The sequence below is a fragment of the Mytilus californianus genome, unplaced genomic scaffold (genome assembly GCF_021869535.1).
Source record: "Mytilus californianus isolate M0D057914Y unplaced genomic scaffold, xbMytCali1.0.p SCAF_26, whole genome shotgun sequence".
In the NCBI taxonomy this organism is placed as follows: domain Eukaryota; kingdom Metazoa; phylum Mollusca; class Bivalvia; order Mytilida; family Mytilidae; genus Mytilus; species Mytilus californianus.
The window spans coordinates 1051301-1071948 of NW_026262675.1; the positions used below are offsets into that span (position 1 = coordinate 1051301).

General features: G+C 32.4%; 1 protein-coding gene across 1 annotated transcript in view; it reads left to right on the forward strand.

The window, feature by feature from the left end:
• The first annotated feature begins 271 nt into the window (after nucleotides 1–271).
• The window catches only part of LOC127732635 (uncharacterized), a 29489-nt gene continuing 9112 nt past the window's right edge, over nucleotides 272–20648 (forward strand). Inside the window, exon 1 of the mRNA XM_052241720.1 lies at nucleotides 272–955. Coding sequence (XP_052097680.1) covers nucleotides 836–955 — 120 coding nt within the window. The 5' untranslated portion in view covers nucleotides 272–835. The remainder of the gene's footprint in view (nucleotides 956–20648) is intronic.

A 20648-nucleotide genomic window follows, 5' to 3' on the forward strand; every position in this document is an offset into this window, starting at 1 on the left:
ATTTAATGTGTAAAAACCTCTTAGTGGAGGCTTTGGTTAACTTGATTAAAAATTACCTACTCCATCTTTGGAAATATATTTGATGGGAAAACTAATCGATTTCTTTAAAGTATATGCCCTTTGCAATTTTGTAATTTAATCTGAAAACCTTCTACTAATGGTGACTGGATTTATGATTTTAAATTAAAAGAAAATCCTCACAATTAAGTGTAAATTAGTTTGGTTACAATTCGCTAAATTACAAACAAATGTGGCCGTATTAACTCAATACATGCTGCTTTCATACAAACGCATTCTAGCAGAAAGAACGTTTTGCTATTTGTGACAGTTAGCCGGATGACTGATTCATTGGCGCCCTTCATAAGCAACTGACAAAAGTTTGCCAAATAACCGAAAAGCCACAATGACATAACAACGGGTGATTACAATGAATATCAACCTTAATTATCGCATCTTAATTTTGCTCAGACGCACAGCGTGGATTTGCATACAAAAACAGATTCTCCGCCCTTTCAGTGGATTTTTATCTATAATTAAATGCATACAATCTGAGTATGATAAATATTGGTCGTACAATAGAAATGTAACAGATCGCATGTATACACCGATCAATGTCGCTACAATTTTATAATAATAGTGTTTGCTTTTTAAAATAAGTTACTTTTTACTCCGTGAAGAGATTTGAAACCATGTGCTCGGAAAGGCTTGACATGTGAATTTTTATTTGTAATTGATGGTTTTCACAATTTTGTTAATTTCTTCCGCTGTGTTGACATGCGAGTTTACTCTTCCATAAAGAAAATATTTACAGCGATAAAAATGAATATTTGTTTTTATGTTGTGTAAAGCTATGTGGATACTTGTATTCTACTGTTGTGTAATGGAATATGGGAAACTTAGAAGGATCTATATTATTGTTTTGATTGGTGCCATCAGCGAAATATTAGAATACAAGGTGAGATTTATATTACTTATACTGAACTATATCCTGGTTTAATGTACAACTGTCAAACTTTAATTCTAATTCAAATAACACCAAACTTGTATTACACTGTTGATTATACTTATATATATATATTATGTGGTAGTATGGTAAACAAGCTTTTGTTGTGATTGTTAATGTCACATAATCAGAAAAAAAATTAAAAGGTATCCAAGATACTGACAGTTTAGAGTGAGTACTGTTAGTGAGAAATCTGGTTAGTTTAACGTGATATTGTATTTTATAGTTCTTTTTTCCCAAATGTCAAAATATACAGGAGCATTTATGGCAAGCTACATATATTTTTCAACACGTATGAAAAAATACCCTCTAAACACCAAATATACGTTAAACATTTGTTTTCGTAAAAATAAAGATGTAGATTTTTATAGAATGTCTGCTGCTACTGTGTTAAAATGTAACTTTAATCAGAAATACAACTTCAATTGCCAAACTCCTTCGGCTGACGTTATCTGATTAAAATCTGACCCTAAAGATACGAAATAACGATCACGAATCAGTTTCCCAACTCATTAAAATCCAATCAGATTGTTCAGCTGAGGTAAATCATAAAATAATCTGTACGAATGGTAAAACTTTATACATTAATTTACAGAAATTGACATGGCTGTATCCTTTTTAAAACGAACTAAAAATTTTAAACTTTCGTTTTAAGTACAGTGAATTATTTTAAATCGCCAAGAGAAAAGTTTAAGGACATCTATTGATTATAATATTGGTATATTGATAATTAATGAAGAATCTAGACAGGTTAATTTTATTTTTATGATCCAGTGCATTTATACTTGACATATAGGTAGACTATGAGGAATTTAATGTAGAATTAGGCAATATACGTTATAGGAAATGATTGATGATTAAAATAAAAGTAAAATGGGGAAAGTTTAAATTCATTCGATAACAAAGCTATATGTAGACTTTCATTTATACCTGAAATGAATGTTACTCTAATTTAAATCACAGTGATACCCTGATATATCTTATTGATTGATTATGGCTATCAATAAAATAATTGTTCATTTAATGTGATATGCTGACGAGGAACAATGTTCTCAAAAATTTGGGAATATAAAAAAAAAACTCGTTTTATATATTACGTATAAATGCATCATTGTTTGTATATCATTTCACTTCACGTGCTCAGTTAAATGTAAAACTGTAATTCAAGTTTATTTAGATACCTTCCGAGCTTGTTTAAAACAATTCATTATTTAGTGTAAACTAATATACATATGTAGGTGGTCATTTTTACTCTAAAATTAAACAGAAACAGTCTGTTTCTTGTATTATGGACACCGCCCGTTATATGAAACAAAAGAAGGGTAGATATTACAAAATAAAATTGAATTATTGTTTAAATGTATTTTCTTGCCAAGATTTTAACCCCGGACTGATAAATCAATAAATTGAAAACATAGTTGAAACATGATGTTTAGATATTAAACTTCAGAAAAAAGATTAAACACTTGAACGACACCTTTAACAAAGACTATATATGAGCCTCATCCATTGCCCATCGTCTTAGTTGCATAGTCGAAAATAACGCTTTGTTATAAACACGGTTGGATAGATAATTTAATTTTTGAGCTGTCAAGAGAAGTGACAGGGGGTGATTTTAGATCATAAGGAAAAGTAATTGTTGTAAAACTTTCTTTTATCTTGAATAGCAGGAGACACCTTAAGTATGCGATGTAGAAATAGCGTGTAACAAATGGTTAGGTAAAGAAAACGGTTGCATCAGGTTAATAAAGTACATACGTGTACAGAACTTGGCATGTAAACGAAAATATTGTTACTGTAAACATTGTACATCACTTATTGTATAGATGAGTGCCTTAATTGATACGAAACTACGCAATATATGTATTAATTTGAATGGAAATCAATTCATTACAGGAGAATTAGTTTGAAAACATTATTATTAATTCATTCATATTGATCTTGTAGAATATCAAACTTGTAATGGAAACTGTTTTTAAAAGTACACAAAAGGTGAAAACTGTATTTCTTTCTAGAAAATAAGCAATTGTTGCAGGGATCCTCGATGATCAATTATATTGAGCACTTTGCTTTAAATGCAGCAAGATAATGAGATACTCTAAATAATAATGATCTTAGAAATTAACCACTATAACTTTAAAATTAAAAGAAAATCAAAGTGTGAACGATTTCATAGCATACAGGTACATGTATCTTGTATTTGTTTTTATAGGCCAATTATAATCCGCAAGTTTATTTTACTTATCTCCTATACTGTGAAAATGTTAAAGGGGAGATACCAATCTATTTTGTACATATTTATTTATTTATTCTAGAAACATGTCAAAGATGAACACTAATTTTACGTACTAGCCATCATGGTGTGATCCAAATAAATTTTTGTAATTGGAAAAACAAATTCACAGGGCATTTCACGGGGCCATTATCGGGTTTTACTTTTATGAGCCAGGTGTTAGCGGTCAGTTTTCCCTTGTGGACGGAGCAGATGGTCATGTGTAATGACCAGTAAATTACTTCGATCATTTGACTGACATGACTGTTACAATCCATTTTGGCGTGTCCCAAATGTATCCCAATTGATTTAAATACGAAAAGAAATAATGTTTGTGCAATTACTTTTACATGATTTATAAGGTTCCCACGAATTTTAATGTCAGGTTACAAATCAACAAGTTAAAAAAGAGAGACAAACAATATAAATTAAAAATATATACATCAGTTTAAATAATATTTAATTGACTAAATCATCACATAGTGATACAATATAGTATACTTGTAATAAATAGGATTCAGAAACCTAAACAAGTTGCTTTACAAATCTATCATCTAGAATACAAATAATGTATGTGTTGGTCAAAATATTACATGCACTTCAATAACAAGTGACGACTAAAGCCCCAAAGTTTAAACATTTATATAATATGAACATTTAAAAGAAATTCGTGAATTAAATAAAGCCTGAATGACTTTGGATAAAGCAGTTAATTTTTCAAAACAATTTTCGAGGTAAAGGTTAAGTGATTAGACGTCAAATGAGCTAACACTGATATTTGACATTTAAATTATTTTCATAGTTTACTCTTAACAATTTGTTTCCATTGATTTATGAGGAAAGAAATTAACACTTATCAATTGAAAGCTTGAGTAAGGTTATCAAAAAGATACACATTATAATTAACTTTCTTCTTGTCAATAAAAGTACGGATTTAACTTGAAAAAGTATCAATGGAGTTAATTAAACACGTTTCGGTTTGTGCAAAATGCACTGAACGAACCGCTGTCTTATTGTATGATACGAATATAGGGTTTGGCGATATATCGACAGAGCATGTGGTTTCCATCTAATAAGTATACGATTTTTACGAATAGTAGAGACTGAAGTTATGTCGGAATTAACAAAGTTCTACTTAATTAGCAAATACTGACAATCGTGTGTCATTTGCTTCTAATGACCCAGATCTGAATTGAGTTTATTGCTTTTAACCAATTTAATTTTGTTGAATAGTCCCAAAAGGAACATCAGAGCTGACAACTTAAATTCAAAATAGATAAAAGGGACAAACTAATGCATCTTTTCTTGATAATTAACTTTTACATGTTCGTTGAGGTTTCAATGCGAGAAATAATTTTCAGATTACTAAGGTGGGATGAAAAGGGATGCATCCATATGGCTTCCTTTTAAATGATCTTTTTTCCTTTTTTATCGCCAGCTTGATGTCATATTTACGAATACCCCACATTTCCTTTTATTTATATTGGTTAAATTTGAATCCCCGTTGTAAGGAAACGTAGAAAATGAAACCTATATATGTATCCTGTCTATCAAATTCCCCGTACGAGTTTATTGTGGCATCATTCATTCTTTCGACGTTGACAAAACCAATGTATCTTGGTGTGTTAAAGATATATAAACCATGGTTATACATCTACAAAATGTATAGATCTAACTTTGTAGACCGTTAAAATTGGGAAACGTATAAATTATATCTTGCGTTTTACGTTGTGTCTTGAGTAGTTTGGGTACTAAACTTTTAGACAAAAGAGATGGCTTCAATTTTCCCAATTGTCTGTAGCAACATCTACTGAACCTACATATGGGGTAAATATATCTCAATATAAAGATAACGTTAGATGCGTTATACATTCAATATCAGAATTAACTTCAGAGGGTTTTTTTTGTTTACAAAGAAACAACTGAAACATTGATTTTCAATGGAAACATTAAGTCATCTCGTCGAACATGTTATGAACGCCACCATGACTAGGTTATCTTTTATGGAATTCATGTGTCGCGGGATAACCACGAATGTGTTCACTTTTCAAACTCGCATTGCAGCCTCCATGGCTAATCAGTGCGTGCGATTTGTCACAGGATTTTTACTAATAATCAAATCAATTGTATTGTCATTACACATTTACAGTAAGTGTGTGGCAATACAAATTTAAACAAACAATAAACAACAAAATAAAAACAAAACAGTATACAAAAAAAAAAAAACATAAGTAATAAATTTACAATATTTCAATATTCAATAGCAATGTTACAATGAGACCTATGCCCAATATATAACGAGTAACTTGACGGGGATCTAGTATAAATTTTTAGTTTTTGTACACTATTTATATCAGCAGATCATTCACAAAATTGTATTTAATAAAACATATGACGAAAAATTTACCATTTGACGAATGAACATTTAGCCAGCAGTGGTATCGCCCAAGCGGTATGGCATCGAAGTAAAACGTACGGTTTTTGCTTCGTATGAGTAGAGTCCTTACTTACTTGGGTACCTACGTGTGAATCTAGACACAAATAAAACTTAAATCACTTAGTTTAACCATAGTATTTAGTAAAAAGGTATAAAATTTTGTGATATGTACTAAATGATCATCGTGAATGTGTTGACTACTGGCAGGACGATTCATAGCTGGACCAATAGTCCACAACACATAGTATCGATCAGTGAGGTATTTGAATTAATGGACACCTCATATTGCCATACGTATCCGAAAGAAAAATGTATTCATTGTCCAATAATGCGAAAATAATTTAATTTAGCTCGATCTTAAATGTTCGCTGATAATTCTTCCCTTTGTATTCATTGACAGATCAGATCTGCTTCAAAGTATTAAATACAGACGATATTACAACGTCGGTTACTCGTCACTTTTATAAAGTCATTACGCTAATAAAACAATGCGTAAAATAACAAAACTGAACGAGAAATGTAATTAATAACGATCAACACATTAGTTCAAAGAATTTTCAGAAAACATGATCGCTGTTGTGCATTTTCAAGAATTTAACAGACTTGATTATGATAAATGAGTAAATTATAAAGCAAGCTGGCCGAATATAGAGATCGAAGGAAGTGACTATGGTTTTAAAGAAATTATACTTGTTTTTACAGCTGTATCTGCTGCTGACTAGATATTATCCCTATAAAACCAGGTTGTCCCATTCTACAAACATGTTTAAGGTAGCACAGCAGTCTTTTTTTTCAAATGAAACTGTTTATGTTTGAAATTTTATATTTTTGTCATTTGATTAGAAATAAAGACAGATGAGAATCAAACAGCTACTGCTGGGACACATTGTTACTCCTATTACAATACATGTAAGAAAATATTAAAAACGTACTATATTTGGACAAATTTGAATACAATGTTTTTCGTAACTTCATATTGTCGAAATTAGCACTTTCAGTTTTGTAGTAACTTAGTAGTTTTATTTTGCATAGATAAACACAGGATACAAGACTCAAACAAGTGTCTAAGATTTCTAATATCATGTCCTATTACGGGTTGACGACTGGAGTTTTTTCCGTTCCAATGATCTTTACTTGTGAAAAAAAAATAATAATCTGAGATCCGGTTTTGTAGCTTTTTATGCTTTTTATGATGAAATCAACATACTAAATGCTAATTTAAGGATAAATAGATACATGGTGTATTTTTTCTCATCTCCTTGAGATGGTACTTCATTGTCTTAATATCCTTTTAAATGACAAAGCTATAGCTATTTAGATATGACACCCTCATATTTCCTGAATTAGACTGTTGTTCTACCTTATAACATACAGTTATAGGGTTTTAGCAAGTTCAGCTATGTCTTAGACGTGAATAAAGTTGATGTTTGTATTGTCTTTAGAACAGAACTTGAACATACAGGATATCGGATGTCACATATTGCGAAAATCTATAATTATAACGTTTCATTTGCTTCTCCAAACCCAAACTTGTTTTTCATTTTCATAGCTAACAAAGTTTTTGATAATTATTTGTCAGTCTTGTAATTTGTCTACATTTGTATTTGGTTAATAAGTACAGATTTGTTTTTACAACATTATAATTACACATTTCTTTCGAGTTATAATTTAGGGGATAGTATTGATTTGTTAAAATACTTCGAAAAACCTTTAATATCATCTTTTTATCTTTATAGTTCTATTATTATATTTATTGGCGGCCGGGGGGGACGGGGGGGGGGGGGGGGGGTACAATTTATTACACGCACCGCAATATATTTTGAAATTCTAGCTTTGTGTTTCATGTATTTACGTTTTATAATAGACTGATATTGAGCTAAACATTTTATCCGAATTCATTTTACAAGGCTTTTTCAAAAAGGAATAATAACCAATACATTATTTTTGTGTCGGCACGACGCTGGCTTCCCTGTCTTGATATACATCGGCACGACAGAACGCTGGCTTCCCTGTCTTGATATACATCGGCACGACAGAACGCTGGCTTCCCTGTCTTGATATACATCGGCACGACAGAACGCTGGCTTCCCTGTCTTGATATACATCGGCACGACAGAACGCTGGCTTCCCTGTCTTGATATACATCGGCACGACAGAACGCTGGCTTCCCTGTCTTGATATACATCGGCACGACAGAACGCTGGCTTCCCTGTCTTGATATACATTGATTTCAGAAACAGTCGGTCACATGTCAACAAAAAGTAAGAACAAAGAGATACCAAATGGAAAATTAAAAATTGTTAACATTACGAAAAGTAGACGCTGACAATATCTTCAGCATCAGAAAACAAACATCTGTGAATTCGCGACTGCTTCACTATTGAAGATCTCTGTGGGAGCTTCAGAGACAACGATACGCTATTAATTTTAGGCAAAGGAAATTTCTACAGAGCACAATATGATCTACATTAAAGCCGTCTATCTTCATTTTATGAAGACGCTGTGTAAACGAAAGTGTTCATACTGTACATATCAGTCAGTTAACATTCATTAAGCAATTCATCATAGGTCTTTCATAGTGAGCAGTTGACGTAAAAATGTATACGTAAAAAGAACTCTCTGTTAGGTACAAAGTGAACAAATATTTCTTCTATGCATATTTGGCGAAGACAACATGTTTGAAGCGCATGTATGTTAAGTAATACAGACTTAATTACCAATATTTTTTTATTCTTAACTTAATGTAAATGTTATTTGCCTGCTCTTTCCTAGGAATCTCACAATTAACGTACTTACAAGAAAATTACGTGTATATATTGAACGAAGAGTTCTAGGCAAGCACAAGACGCTAAACCTAAGATTCCTATACATGTTTACTTGTCCAATACACCAATTATACCGGATGCTGATTTCCATGCACAAAACACATGATCATATTCTGAAATCTTTCAATAGACATAAAAAGTTGGAAAGCCAAAACTAAGCTTTAGAAAACATTAAATACGAAAGGACCTGAGCAAAACAGTCAAACAAGCTCAGGTTTTCCGTCCGACTAACTGATTTATGTACAACCATTCATAAGGTCAATATTTTAAATTGTTTTGTCCCGCCGTCTATCGGTGTCTTTAAATTCGGTTATGTGGTATATCTCAATGATGATGTGCGTTTACACAGTCTTTGCTGCTGGGTCCCAATTATTGTCTCGTTAACCATGCAATATTGTCTGTTTGGGTTGCCCACATAATTTAGTTAATATAGCGGAACTATAAACAACCGCCATATAAGTTAGAGGCTTAGCTAGCTATAAAACCAGATTTAACCCACCATTTTTTTCTCTTCCGGAAAATGCCTGTACCTAGTCAGCACTGTGACAGTTGTTTCCAGTCGTACCGTTGATTGATATAGTCGAGCGTTTGCTTTGGTCAGCTTTATTGGACTTCCCGCTTTTTAGATTTACCTTGGAGGTCGGTACTTTTTTTCTTTTCCTGAATATGCCTGATATATTTGCTACTGGACAATGAGTAAACACTCAGATAATAACACAGTCTTTTGATCACAAATATCACATTAGATTTATTCATCAATTTATGTATTCCACACTAAAATAATTACAGTGAACGATATAGGTAACGGTATTTAATTGTATAGGATACCGCTGTCCATCTGATCCTCGAAAGTATTCAGGTTCATTACAAATAGTTCCAGTCTGTGACTTTTGAACGGCTATATAGAGTAAAATAACGACATTTCGTATAACCGTCTTACTTCATGGTTTAAATTCCCAATTCTAGTATATAACTATTAATGCATGCTTTATCCAACACCACCAGATGCCCAACTCGGATTGAAAAGTCACAAATCTAAATGTCTTTTTTGTGTATTTACTTGTCAATACATTTCCAAATACTAACCAAAGGGTGCGGGATATACATAATATGGTTGTTTCTTGCTATCATAGGATGTATCGGTTTCATACTAGAAACATATTTATAATATGCTATGAGGTCGATAATCAGAAATAATCGTTCGTGTCTCTTGTAAATAATTTCATGCATATAGCATTTTCCTTCAAAATTCTAAAAAAAGATAATTTACTAGTTTTCAAATACTTGGATGATTTCAACATGGGGAACTCTTATTTATAGGAAGGGACTTGCACATGTGCATGTTACATGGGTGGTCAAATTGTTTCTGTTACATTCTGTTCGAATTTAAAGTTTGTAATTATCAAAACCTAAATGGACGAAATAGATTATCAGAAAATAAAATAAAAAGATAATTTGTTATTGAGAGGGGGCTTATACATATAAGTTCAACGATTCACCAGTATATCATTTCATTTCTTGTCGAATATCTATTAATTTGAAGACGTTTTACCCTTGTTATTCCTCGTAGTAAAAAGATGACTTCGGTTTTATGAGAAATTGAGAAAAAATGGTGAACTTTTTTCTGAGGGAGGGAGCTTAAGTTATTAACACATATACACATTTAAATTACGTGTGGATCATGTCAAATCGACTTCAAATTTGTAGTTAAACTTCATGAAAACTGTGGAAAAGTTCGATTTTTATGAGAATTAAAGAAAACAGAGAGACATCGATGTGGGAGGCGTTAAGTATATACATGTGAGTTTGTCCAATGAAGATCTTCTATTTGAATTGAAATTTTCATAGTCATAGCATCCTTTCTGCCTTTCTCTAATGTCGCTGTTGTTTAAACGGTGGTATACCATAATTGAAATTTGTGTTCTAATGAATCATAGAGTCAAACTTATATTTTTGTTTGTGGTTTTTATGCATAAAACACAATTTAAGAAATTAGATGTTATCAAACGGTATAATTACTACGATGAAGTTATCGATGCTTTATATTTTCCCCATAAAAAATTCATACATTATTGTTGTAGTGTAAAAAAAAGACATTTTTGTACGTTGTTGAAGGGTTTATATTGATTAACAATGTAGATAATTCTACACCCAGGACGTACTAAATGTATCTCCCGACTGATAAATGGAAATGATATCGAGTAAACCTTTGACTTTATTTATCTTTTCACTGTGTGTCTTTTGACATGGAACAAATTGCTTGCCATTAACAGAAAGAACGAATTGCCCCGAAGGACTCCGAATAACTAGCTACTACTTAACCTTTTTTGTAAAGGTAATTGAAAGCAAGTTGTCGTATCTCCTTGGGTTTTGAGCTGCAAATCACTTTCTTTTAAGAAAAACAAATCTATTTCAACTAACTTCCTCTACAATTGAACGTCCGTGATATTTTGCTGACAACTGGCTGTAATTCATTGGTCATCTCAAAGGATTTTTAATTTACAAGTTTCATATAGCGTAAACAAAGTAATGCTACATTGCTGTTTTGAAAATGTCTTATCTATGAAATAAAAGCCATTACAAAATACGTTAGTTCCAATGATCCTTAAGAGTATATAGAAACTGTTAAATGAAATGATAATTTTTTTTTTCTCGTCGACTTGAGATTTGGAATTGAGATGAGAACAGAACGGTTTAAGCTTTACATGTTTAACATTATAAACAAGGAAATGAATCTGGAAAAGCAATTTAGAACTATAAATGGTATTGGTGTTAAACATACGTTTGTCTGTATAATAGGAAGTTCATTTGGTATATTTGCATGAAATGAAAGACTTATACCGTACAGACAGATTTTACATTATGTGTTTTCTTACTCATGTATAATCATTGTATCCAGAGAGCCTTAATGAAAATTGGTTTAATCCAAATGAGAAAGTCTTTTTAAATAAAGATAGTTTCATTATTATTATAAAGAGGACAGAGGAAGGAAAACAGAATTAATATGACACGTATGCGCAATAAGAAGTACAAATTCACTTTTTAATTGCAAATTTAATGCTCACTCACAATCTAAGAAAAGAAATGTCCGTATTTTAATAGTGGGAAATTTTCTGAAAGAGAATATTATAATCACATATATATCTACTGAAAATTATCTGTTCTTTTCCCTAATTCATTCTGGATTATGCTAGATCTGCAGAAAACGCATACATGAAATTATTGAAATAATTACTGCAATAACGAGACACATACGTATAATACTGTGCACCAATTTTGTGAAAATTTAGTCGAATATACATATAGTTCGCGGAATGTCAAAGAGGTAGAGCAAATATCGCCCGAGTTTATTTTACAAAAGGGCCATTTTCAAAAAGTCTTTAAATTTTAACGTAAATCCATGCAGAGATTCACTGTGAGTTCCATGGGTGTACATCTCATAAAATTATAATTGTGAATAGGGTCGCAAACAGCAATGTAGGCAGATTTTTGAAAATTTTGAGTATATATCCCCAACAGTATATAAGGACATTCTCAACCGAATTTCAAACTCTGCTGGAAGTTAAGCTATATTGATTGTTTTTTCGGGATACGGATTAAATCATTCTGGTTAGCGACACGCTTATATCTTAACAAAACACATTTAAAATTTGCAAGTTTGTATCAAAATGCCATCAAAGGCAACCAACATATAGTACTGTATAACATTTTGATTTAATGGAAAACTGTTGAAAAATGTATATATGATATATAGTACTCTTATTCAAATTCAGCAGGATTTGACAGCTGTTTATATTTGACCTTGTGAGTGAAAGAAGTACAGAAGAAGTTGGCCCTATATCCCTTATATAAATTCGTCTTAATGGCTAGACAATTGCGAAAATTATCACCGCGAAGTGGGATACCAACAGTTTAATACAAAAATATATCTTCTCAAAATTCGTTGGTTTACAGTAATTCAATGAAACTTACATTCAAGTTCTAATTGTTTACCCTAAAGAAATAATTTAAATATTATAAATGAAATAAAAAATCAATCCTAAGAAAAGATCTTATTACTTTTTCAGGCACTTTTCATTTTTTTTTTATTTTGCATTTTATATACTAAAATTATAACAATCGCAAGAAAAAAGACTGGGAGCTTGAATTGAGTCACTAACTACGTACCAAGAAAAGCACGAGTAAAAACAAACGTTTTTAAATTTTGAATAACAAAGTTATCACTACTATTCATGGTATGCTGTAGACAAGATTAACGTGTTCACAACATTTCCGATTGCTGTTTATGTTATGTTATGTGACAGTATTGGTATGCAATTTTTAGATTTCAAACATCGTATCCATTTCAAGCCTCTGTTGCCAATTGTAACGTTTTCCATCCAAAACTTGGTTAACGAAAACTTTGAACAAGAAAACTTTGTCAAAGCCATCTGTTGTCACTATCAAAGTATTTCATTAAAACCTTGGTCAAAGAATATATGGGAGTTCAATGATAACAAAGAGAAAAATGGCCCCAATAAACTTCACACAGGATGACGGCAGTGCACTTTCACTGTGTATTCTGTGTATTAACATTTTGAGAAGGTGAATTAGACAGCATACAATAGTGAGGAAAAGGGAGACAAGAAATTGGCTGACAAAAGGAAGACAGATGAGTACCTTCAACACTCTTGTGAAATTCACAGTGACGATCCGGTCAAATTCTAGAATTATGTTAGAATTGACAAAGCGACCTTCAATCGGTTTCTTGGTAAAGTTGAACCACTGACCGAAATCAATTCATCCATCTTTTTATTTTTCCACAGCAAATTTCTTTTACTCCCACTGGATTTCATTCTACTTTTCCCGCCAATTTTGGGTGTGCCTTTGTTTAATAAACAAACATTGCAACATTCCTAAACTACACTAGGATTGGGTTATTCTCAAAGTCCATCCAAGTTCCAAGGAAAATAGGATGAGATTTTATCTCATCAAAGACCATCACTATCAGAAATCCTTCAAAAAGTTTGACCAAGTAAAAAAACTTGGATAGTGACAACGGGCCTTCATGCTATCTTTTTTTTCCTGCAATATATATTGAATGACCTTAGAAGACATCTACATTGTATTCCTTTTTATAAACGTTATAATACAACACTTATTAAATTAAAACGCTTACTAGGACAATTGATTTACTTAATTGATTTAACACTTGGCCTTTTGAAACACATTCATATGTTGTTTATGTCATCTAAAACAAAGATACTGCATATGAAATTTACTGTCATGTGCATGTGCAATAACACCTATGAATAATAAATTTGAATTATTAGACAGAAATCTCAGATAAATAAACTGTTTCTTGTGTTTACATATTCATAATACATCTTGATGGCACTAAGTAGGCATTACTGGTGGCCTATTAATTAACATCGATAAAACTAAGTAGTCCAACCATCGGACTCCTTGTTAGCTGTAGTTATATCTCCCCGTAGAGACGTCGGGAAATTGCAATTCATTGTTTCTCCATTAAAAGCAAGAAATTAAAGTAATTACGTTATTGATCCAGAACTACTTAATTTTGCATATTTTCCCTTACTGACTTACTGGGTATATATCAATATCGCCTTTTAACAAAACTATGATCACATTTTAATGGTAGCTAAAATTAACATTGCATTTCAGTATTATTTCAGAATATGTAAGAAATCTTCCTGTCATGTATGGCAAGGGGACTATCGTACAATTTGAGAATATTTGGCAGGAATTTTTAAAATGGCTATAAGTTGCCTGTCATTTTAAAACAAATTCATCGAATTTATACTGCATGTAGTCTGATTGTATTAAATTTTCGCCTGTCCTGCGACGGAAATCATAGATTGCAATAGGTTTCTTATTTCTTTTACTAGTGTTGCGACGCACTACTTAATGTATGATCTGTTTCTTTGCAGGCGCTGTATAATTGAGCAACTGTGTGCTTGTGTTCACTTACAAAGGAGTCATTTTTGTCGAGCCTTCGACGTCGAAAAAGCGAGACATAGCGATCCTACATTCCGTCGGCGTCGTCGGCGTCGTCGTCGTCGTCGTCGGCGGCGGCGTCCACAAATATTCACTCTGTGGTTAAAGTTTTTGAAATTTTAATAACTTTATTAAACTATCCTGGATTTCTACCAAGCCTGGACAGAAGCTTGTTTATGATCATAACATAGTATCCAGAAGTTAATTTTGTAAAAAAAAAATTCCTGTTTTTCCGTATTTTACTTATATATGGACTTAGGTTTTCTGCCAGGAAACATTACATTCACTCTGTGGTTAAAGTTTTTAAAATTTTAATAACTTTCTCAAACTATCCTGGATTTCTACCAAACTTGGCCAGATGCTTGTTTATGATCATAAGATAGTATCCAGAAGTTAATTTTGTAAAAAAAAAATCCTATTTTTCCGTATTTTACTTATAAATGGACTTAGTTTTTCTGCCAGGAAACATTACATTCACTCTGTGGTTAAAGCTTTTAAAATTTTAATAACTTTCTCAAACTATCCTGGATTTCTACCAAACTTGGCCAGATGCTTATTTATGATCATAAGATAGTATCCAGAAGTAAATTAAAAAAAAAATCCTGTTTTTCCGTATTTTATTTATAAATGGACTTAGTTTTTCTGCCAGGAAACATTACATTCACTCTGTGGTTAAAGTTTTTAAAATTTTAATAACTTTCTTAAACTATCCTGGATTTGTACCAGACATGGCCAGATGCTTGTTTATGATCAAAAGCTAGTATCTAGAAGGAAATTTTTATTAAAATTTTGTACTTGTTTATCCATATTTTACTTATAAATGGACTTAGTTTTTCTTCCAGTTACGTTACATACAGTCTGCAGTTAAATTTTTTAAAATATTTATTAGATTCATAAACCATCCTGGAGTTTTACCAAACTTGGACAGAAGCTGCTTACAATAAAAAAAATTGTATCGAGAGGAATATTTTTATTAAATTTTGTCCTCATCTCATTTTTGTTGAGCCTGCGATTAACAGCAAAAGTAGGCGAGACACTGGGTTCCGCGGAACCGCGGAACCCTTACGAATTTTTCTTGCAGCTTTTATAAATTACATCGAATTTTCAAATAATTTTTAAGAAGGAAAGCAACTGATGCAAATAATCTCTTCCTACTGTGTGTTACTTTTGATTTGTGCGACGGTTGATTCATGCGTTGCAGGTGATGCTTGCCCTGTCGACCCACCTTGTCTTAACGCGATTTCATTAACTTGCATTTCCATGTTTGTCTGTTTCATACCAGGACTTAAAAGAGAGGCAAAAGATACTATAGGGACATTCAAACTCATTAGTCAAGAACAAACTGACAATGCCATGATAAAAAGCTAAAAACGATCAAAAGACAAATTTTGAATATAAGTATCCATGTTGTATTAAATTGACCTATAAAAGGTACACAGCCTTGTATCGTAAAAATAACGCTCAAGAGAATACTTGAAATATTTGGCATGACTTTATTTTGTTTTGTATCCAATGTGATGTCTCACGAATGAGTTTCAAAAGCATCAGCTTTCAGGAAAGTTGATATAATATTAAGGTGAACAGAATTCCGTAAAATTTGAGTTAACCACTGTTTTTTTAAGGTAAGTGTTGCTCAATCTTACATTTTCTGTAATGTGTTGTGGACCTTTGTTTTAGCCTTTTGTCTTTTTTTCTTTTAGCCATGTCTTTTATTTTTTCAAAGTTTTTATGACCCGTTTCTTCGAAATAAACATGAGAGCTTAAAATTTTTATTGTACACAGCATACACATTTTTATAAGGATATACAAATTTTCTCTCACATTTTATTGATGTTAAGTTCTTATTCTCGAGACCGGGAGATGTAGTTGGCATCATTATCATATTAGTATTAAGCCGAAAACATGCTGATAATCACACCTGATTGTCCAGTCGAGCATTTTTTCTTCAAACCAATCGAAATTTAAAACAAAAGTAAAGATTCTGAAATAAAGAACCGTGGTCGGTCTACATTTGTACACATTACGTTAAAATCGACATTATAAAATTTGAACATATTGCGAGTTAAAAGGTCTCATAGATGATTTTGTGTTTGTTTAATCAATGTGCACTTTTTCAGTTCTATTTGACGAACCGAACCCCGAAAAGCAATCATGCTACAACATCCTTTCTACGCACCGAACGCTCTCTATTTTGATTAGTTTACCAATTTTTATCAGAAAGCTGTTTCTGCAATTTTACCCTTCGTTTGTTCATAATACGCCGATAAAGTGCAGGTTTTGTTTGATTGTTACTTTTCAGTAATATCAGAAGCATGATGCGATCACAATGAGTTTAAAATAACAAAATATATTTGTAAATAGATAAGTCTTACTTAATAGCTATTATACCTAGCGTTGTTGCCATGACTGTTTTAAGTATCGAACTTACTATAGATTTGATTAGAATATAAACGTCACATCAAAAGTTGATTAAAATCACTGTTTGTAATTAAGTAGATTACACTAAGATGTCTGCACATGTCCATTTCACTTCATTACAAAAGACTCAAGTCATGGTATTATGTAATTACGACATCTGCAAGATTATTTATAATTTATATGGCTAGCATATTGTCAAATGTTTCGATTCTCGTAGGTTTCTACGATTTGTTGCAAAACTTCTCTGAATGTAAACCATAAGTTTAATATACAAGTGTCTATATTGGTTATGCCTTGTCTGCATTGTATCACACGACCTTTACCGTTTTTTAATTACTGTTTTACGTTTATGCCATGTCGATTTTCTGTAAAAGTCATACAACGGTTGAGAATTAAAGAAACTAAACGTTAAAGCACCAAAGGTAAATTGAAAGATAAAAAAAACGTATGTATACTCTGGGAGAACATGAATAAATTATAAGTCGTAATTGGCTTTGAATTGCTTTCAGTAACTGCAAGTACTCCAGTACTTTGATTCTATTGTTTTTATGTTAGTTGTTTTCTGGTGGATATTTGTCTTAAGGGCAATCACACCTCAACTCCTTATTTTAATATTGTCGAAAAATGTGTAATTTATTTATACTCACTTTACGAAACAATTGTTTCTAAAGCTCGTACAAATACATTTTTATATTTTCCGACAATTAAATGTACAAATAAAAAAAAAACAGATGTGGTATGGTTACAAATGAGTCAACTATCCACCTAAGACGAAAAAGTGAAGAAACAACTAAAGGTCACCTTAAGGCATTCAACAAGGATTAAAACCCATACTGTATAAAAAAAACTGTAAAAGGCCCGGCATGACAAATATGAAACATATCAAAAGAGAAAACCAAAAACCTGATTTTTATGCCAAAAAAACAATAAACGAAAAACAAATATGGCAGACATTAACTGTTACCAATGACAGCTTTTGAATCACAGACTTCTGATTTTGAAATAACACATTAAGAATGTGTCGGATTTAACCATATTTGTAAGCGCTCAGCCCTTCTCTAACCTGAGACAGTGGTATCAAAGCACAAGAAGAAACTATGAATATCAGCTGGAAAGGGGTTGCAAATCAGATCAGTAAGAACCACACACAAAAGAAACTAACAAAACGGTAGAAACACAAGGTACCGATCTAAGAGTACTTGCATTAATTCGAAGTTAGTTCAAAGCAAATTTCAAATCATAAATAAATTATGTTTCCCAGACTAAAATCTCAATCAGTATACACATCAAACTAGTTATGAGAAAAACATGACCCAGTGCAATGCCAAAATATAAGTATCGACAGGATGAATGACCATTAGGTAAAAGGTAAAAGGTAAAATTCATTTAGGAATTGATATTGTACAGCTGTTTAAAAATATGCGTAATTAAAAATATTACATAAAAAAAATACGATAATGCTAAAATTCACTCTCAAGTTGTTTTCCTTCCAAGGATAACCCATGAATGCTTGTCCGCTTATTTACAATGGGGTCCTTAAAGTGGTTTATATTCAAAAATTCAGAAATTAAAAGGAGGCATGGCATTAATTGAATTTAAGTCACAAATAAAAATACAAATTTACTTATATTTCAGATGTTGCTTTTCTGAAGCTTTGAATGCGTCCTAGTCATTGACTTTATATTACTTGGAAGCTCATTCCAATCTTTAATAGCAACAAAGAACTAGAGGCTCTCAAGAGCCTGTGTCGCTCACCTGATTCTACTTTGGTTTTAGAAATCATGTAAAAATAGATTAAAATCATAACAGATACCTTAATAATGATTGAGGCCAAATTTGGTTTAATATTTGCCCCGTAATTTAATAAAAAATCCTGGTGGCCATCTTAAACAGTAAATCGGCTAAAAGTAGCAACACTTCATGCACCTTTGTTAAACTAAGTCACCCGTTGGCAGCTATTTTGGTTGATGGATTTGCTACAAAGTAACAACACTTGGTCAGCACCTCATAAGGAACATTCATGTCATGTTTGGTTGAATTCCATTCAGTGGTTCTTCAAAAGAAGAATTTTGTATGTATTTCACATAAGGTCCTTTGTTAAACTAAGTTCCCTTCTGGCAGCCATCTTGGATGATTGATTGGCTACAAAGTAACAACACTTGGTCAGCACCTCATAAGGAACATTCATGTCATGTTTGGTTTCATTCCATTCAGTTGTCCTCTAAAAGAAGACATTTGTATGTATTGTCCATAGGGTCCAATGTTAAACTAAGTCCCTCTCTGGTCGCCATCTTGGATGATGGATCCGCTTCAAAGTAACAACACTTGGTCAGCACCTCATAAGGAACATTCATGCCTTGTTTGGTTTCATTCCATTCAGCGGTTCTCTAAAAGAAGACATTTGTACGTATTGCCTTAGGGTCCTATGTTAAACAAAGTCCTCCGCTGGCGGCCATCTTGGATGATGGATCGCCTACAAAGTTACAACACTTGGTCAGCACCTCACAAGGAACATTCATGCTATGTTTTATTTCATATTTCATTGTATTCAGTGGTTCTCTAAAAGAAGACATTTGTATGTATTTCCCATAGGGTCCTATGTTAAAATAAGTCCCTCTCTGGCCGCCATCTTGGATGATGGATTGGCAACAAAGTAACAACTCTTTGTCAGCACCTCATAAGGAACATTCATTCTATGTTTGGTTTCATTCCATTCAGTGGTTCTCTAAAAGAAGACATTTGTATGTATTGTCCTTGGGTCCTATGTTAAACTAAATCCCCCGCTGGCGGGCATCTTGGGTGATTGATCGTTCACAAAGTTACAACACTTGGTCAGCATCTCATAAGGAACATTCATGCCACGTTTTATTTCATTCCATATAGTGGTTTTCTTAAAGAAGACATTTGTATGTATTGTCCATAGGGTCCTATGTTAAACGAAGTCCCCCGCTGGCGGCCATCTTGGATGATGGATCGGCTACAAAGTAACAACACTTGGTCAGCACCTCATAAGGAACATTCATGCCATGTTTGGTTTAATTCCATTCAGTGGTTCTCTAGAAGAAGTTCAAAATGTAAAAAGTTAACGACGACGACGACGGACGACGAACGCCAAGTGATGAGAAAAGCTCACTTGGCCCTTCGGGCCAGGTGATATAAAAAAAGATGTAGAGCCCACTCTATTCACTTTAGGAACAACAAAATTGAAATTGCAAGATCTAGTGTTATATTCGTGTTGTTTATCGGCTTTTGTAAAATATTCGGGACACTTGTTTCAGATCTTATATGCGTGTTCTTATCATAATAGCTTTACTATATTTTCATTTAAAAAAAAAAAAAACACTTGATAGTTCCGGTTGGCGGACACTGTACCTTGGACCAAGATTTGTATGAAACTAAAAGTTTTGTTTTGGGCAATTTTAAGTTTGTGTTTTACAGTCGATGATACTCCGGTATACCACTTACAATTGCCATTGAAGTGCATGTTCATGAAACAATTGCAGTGCATATTGTAATTGAGAAAAAAAACACAAGATTAATATAAGTGCCATTGAAGATAAGATTCAAAGAACTTACTACAGTGTTAAATTGGTATGCTTTTAGAATAAGCTTTTTTCAAACGATCAATAAATTTGCATGGATCGTATCTATATTTAAGTGCTGTATAAGCAATATTACCGTAAAATAAGAATGTGA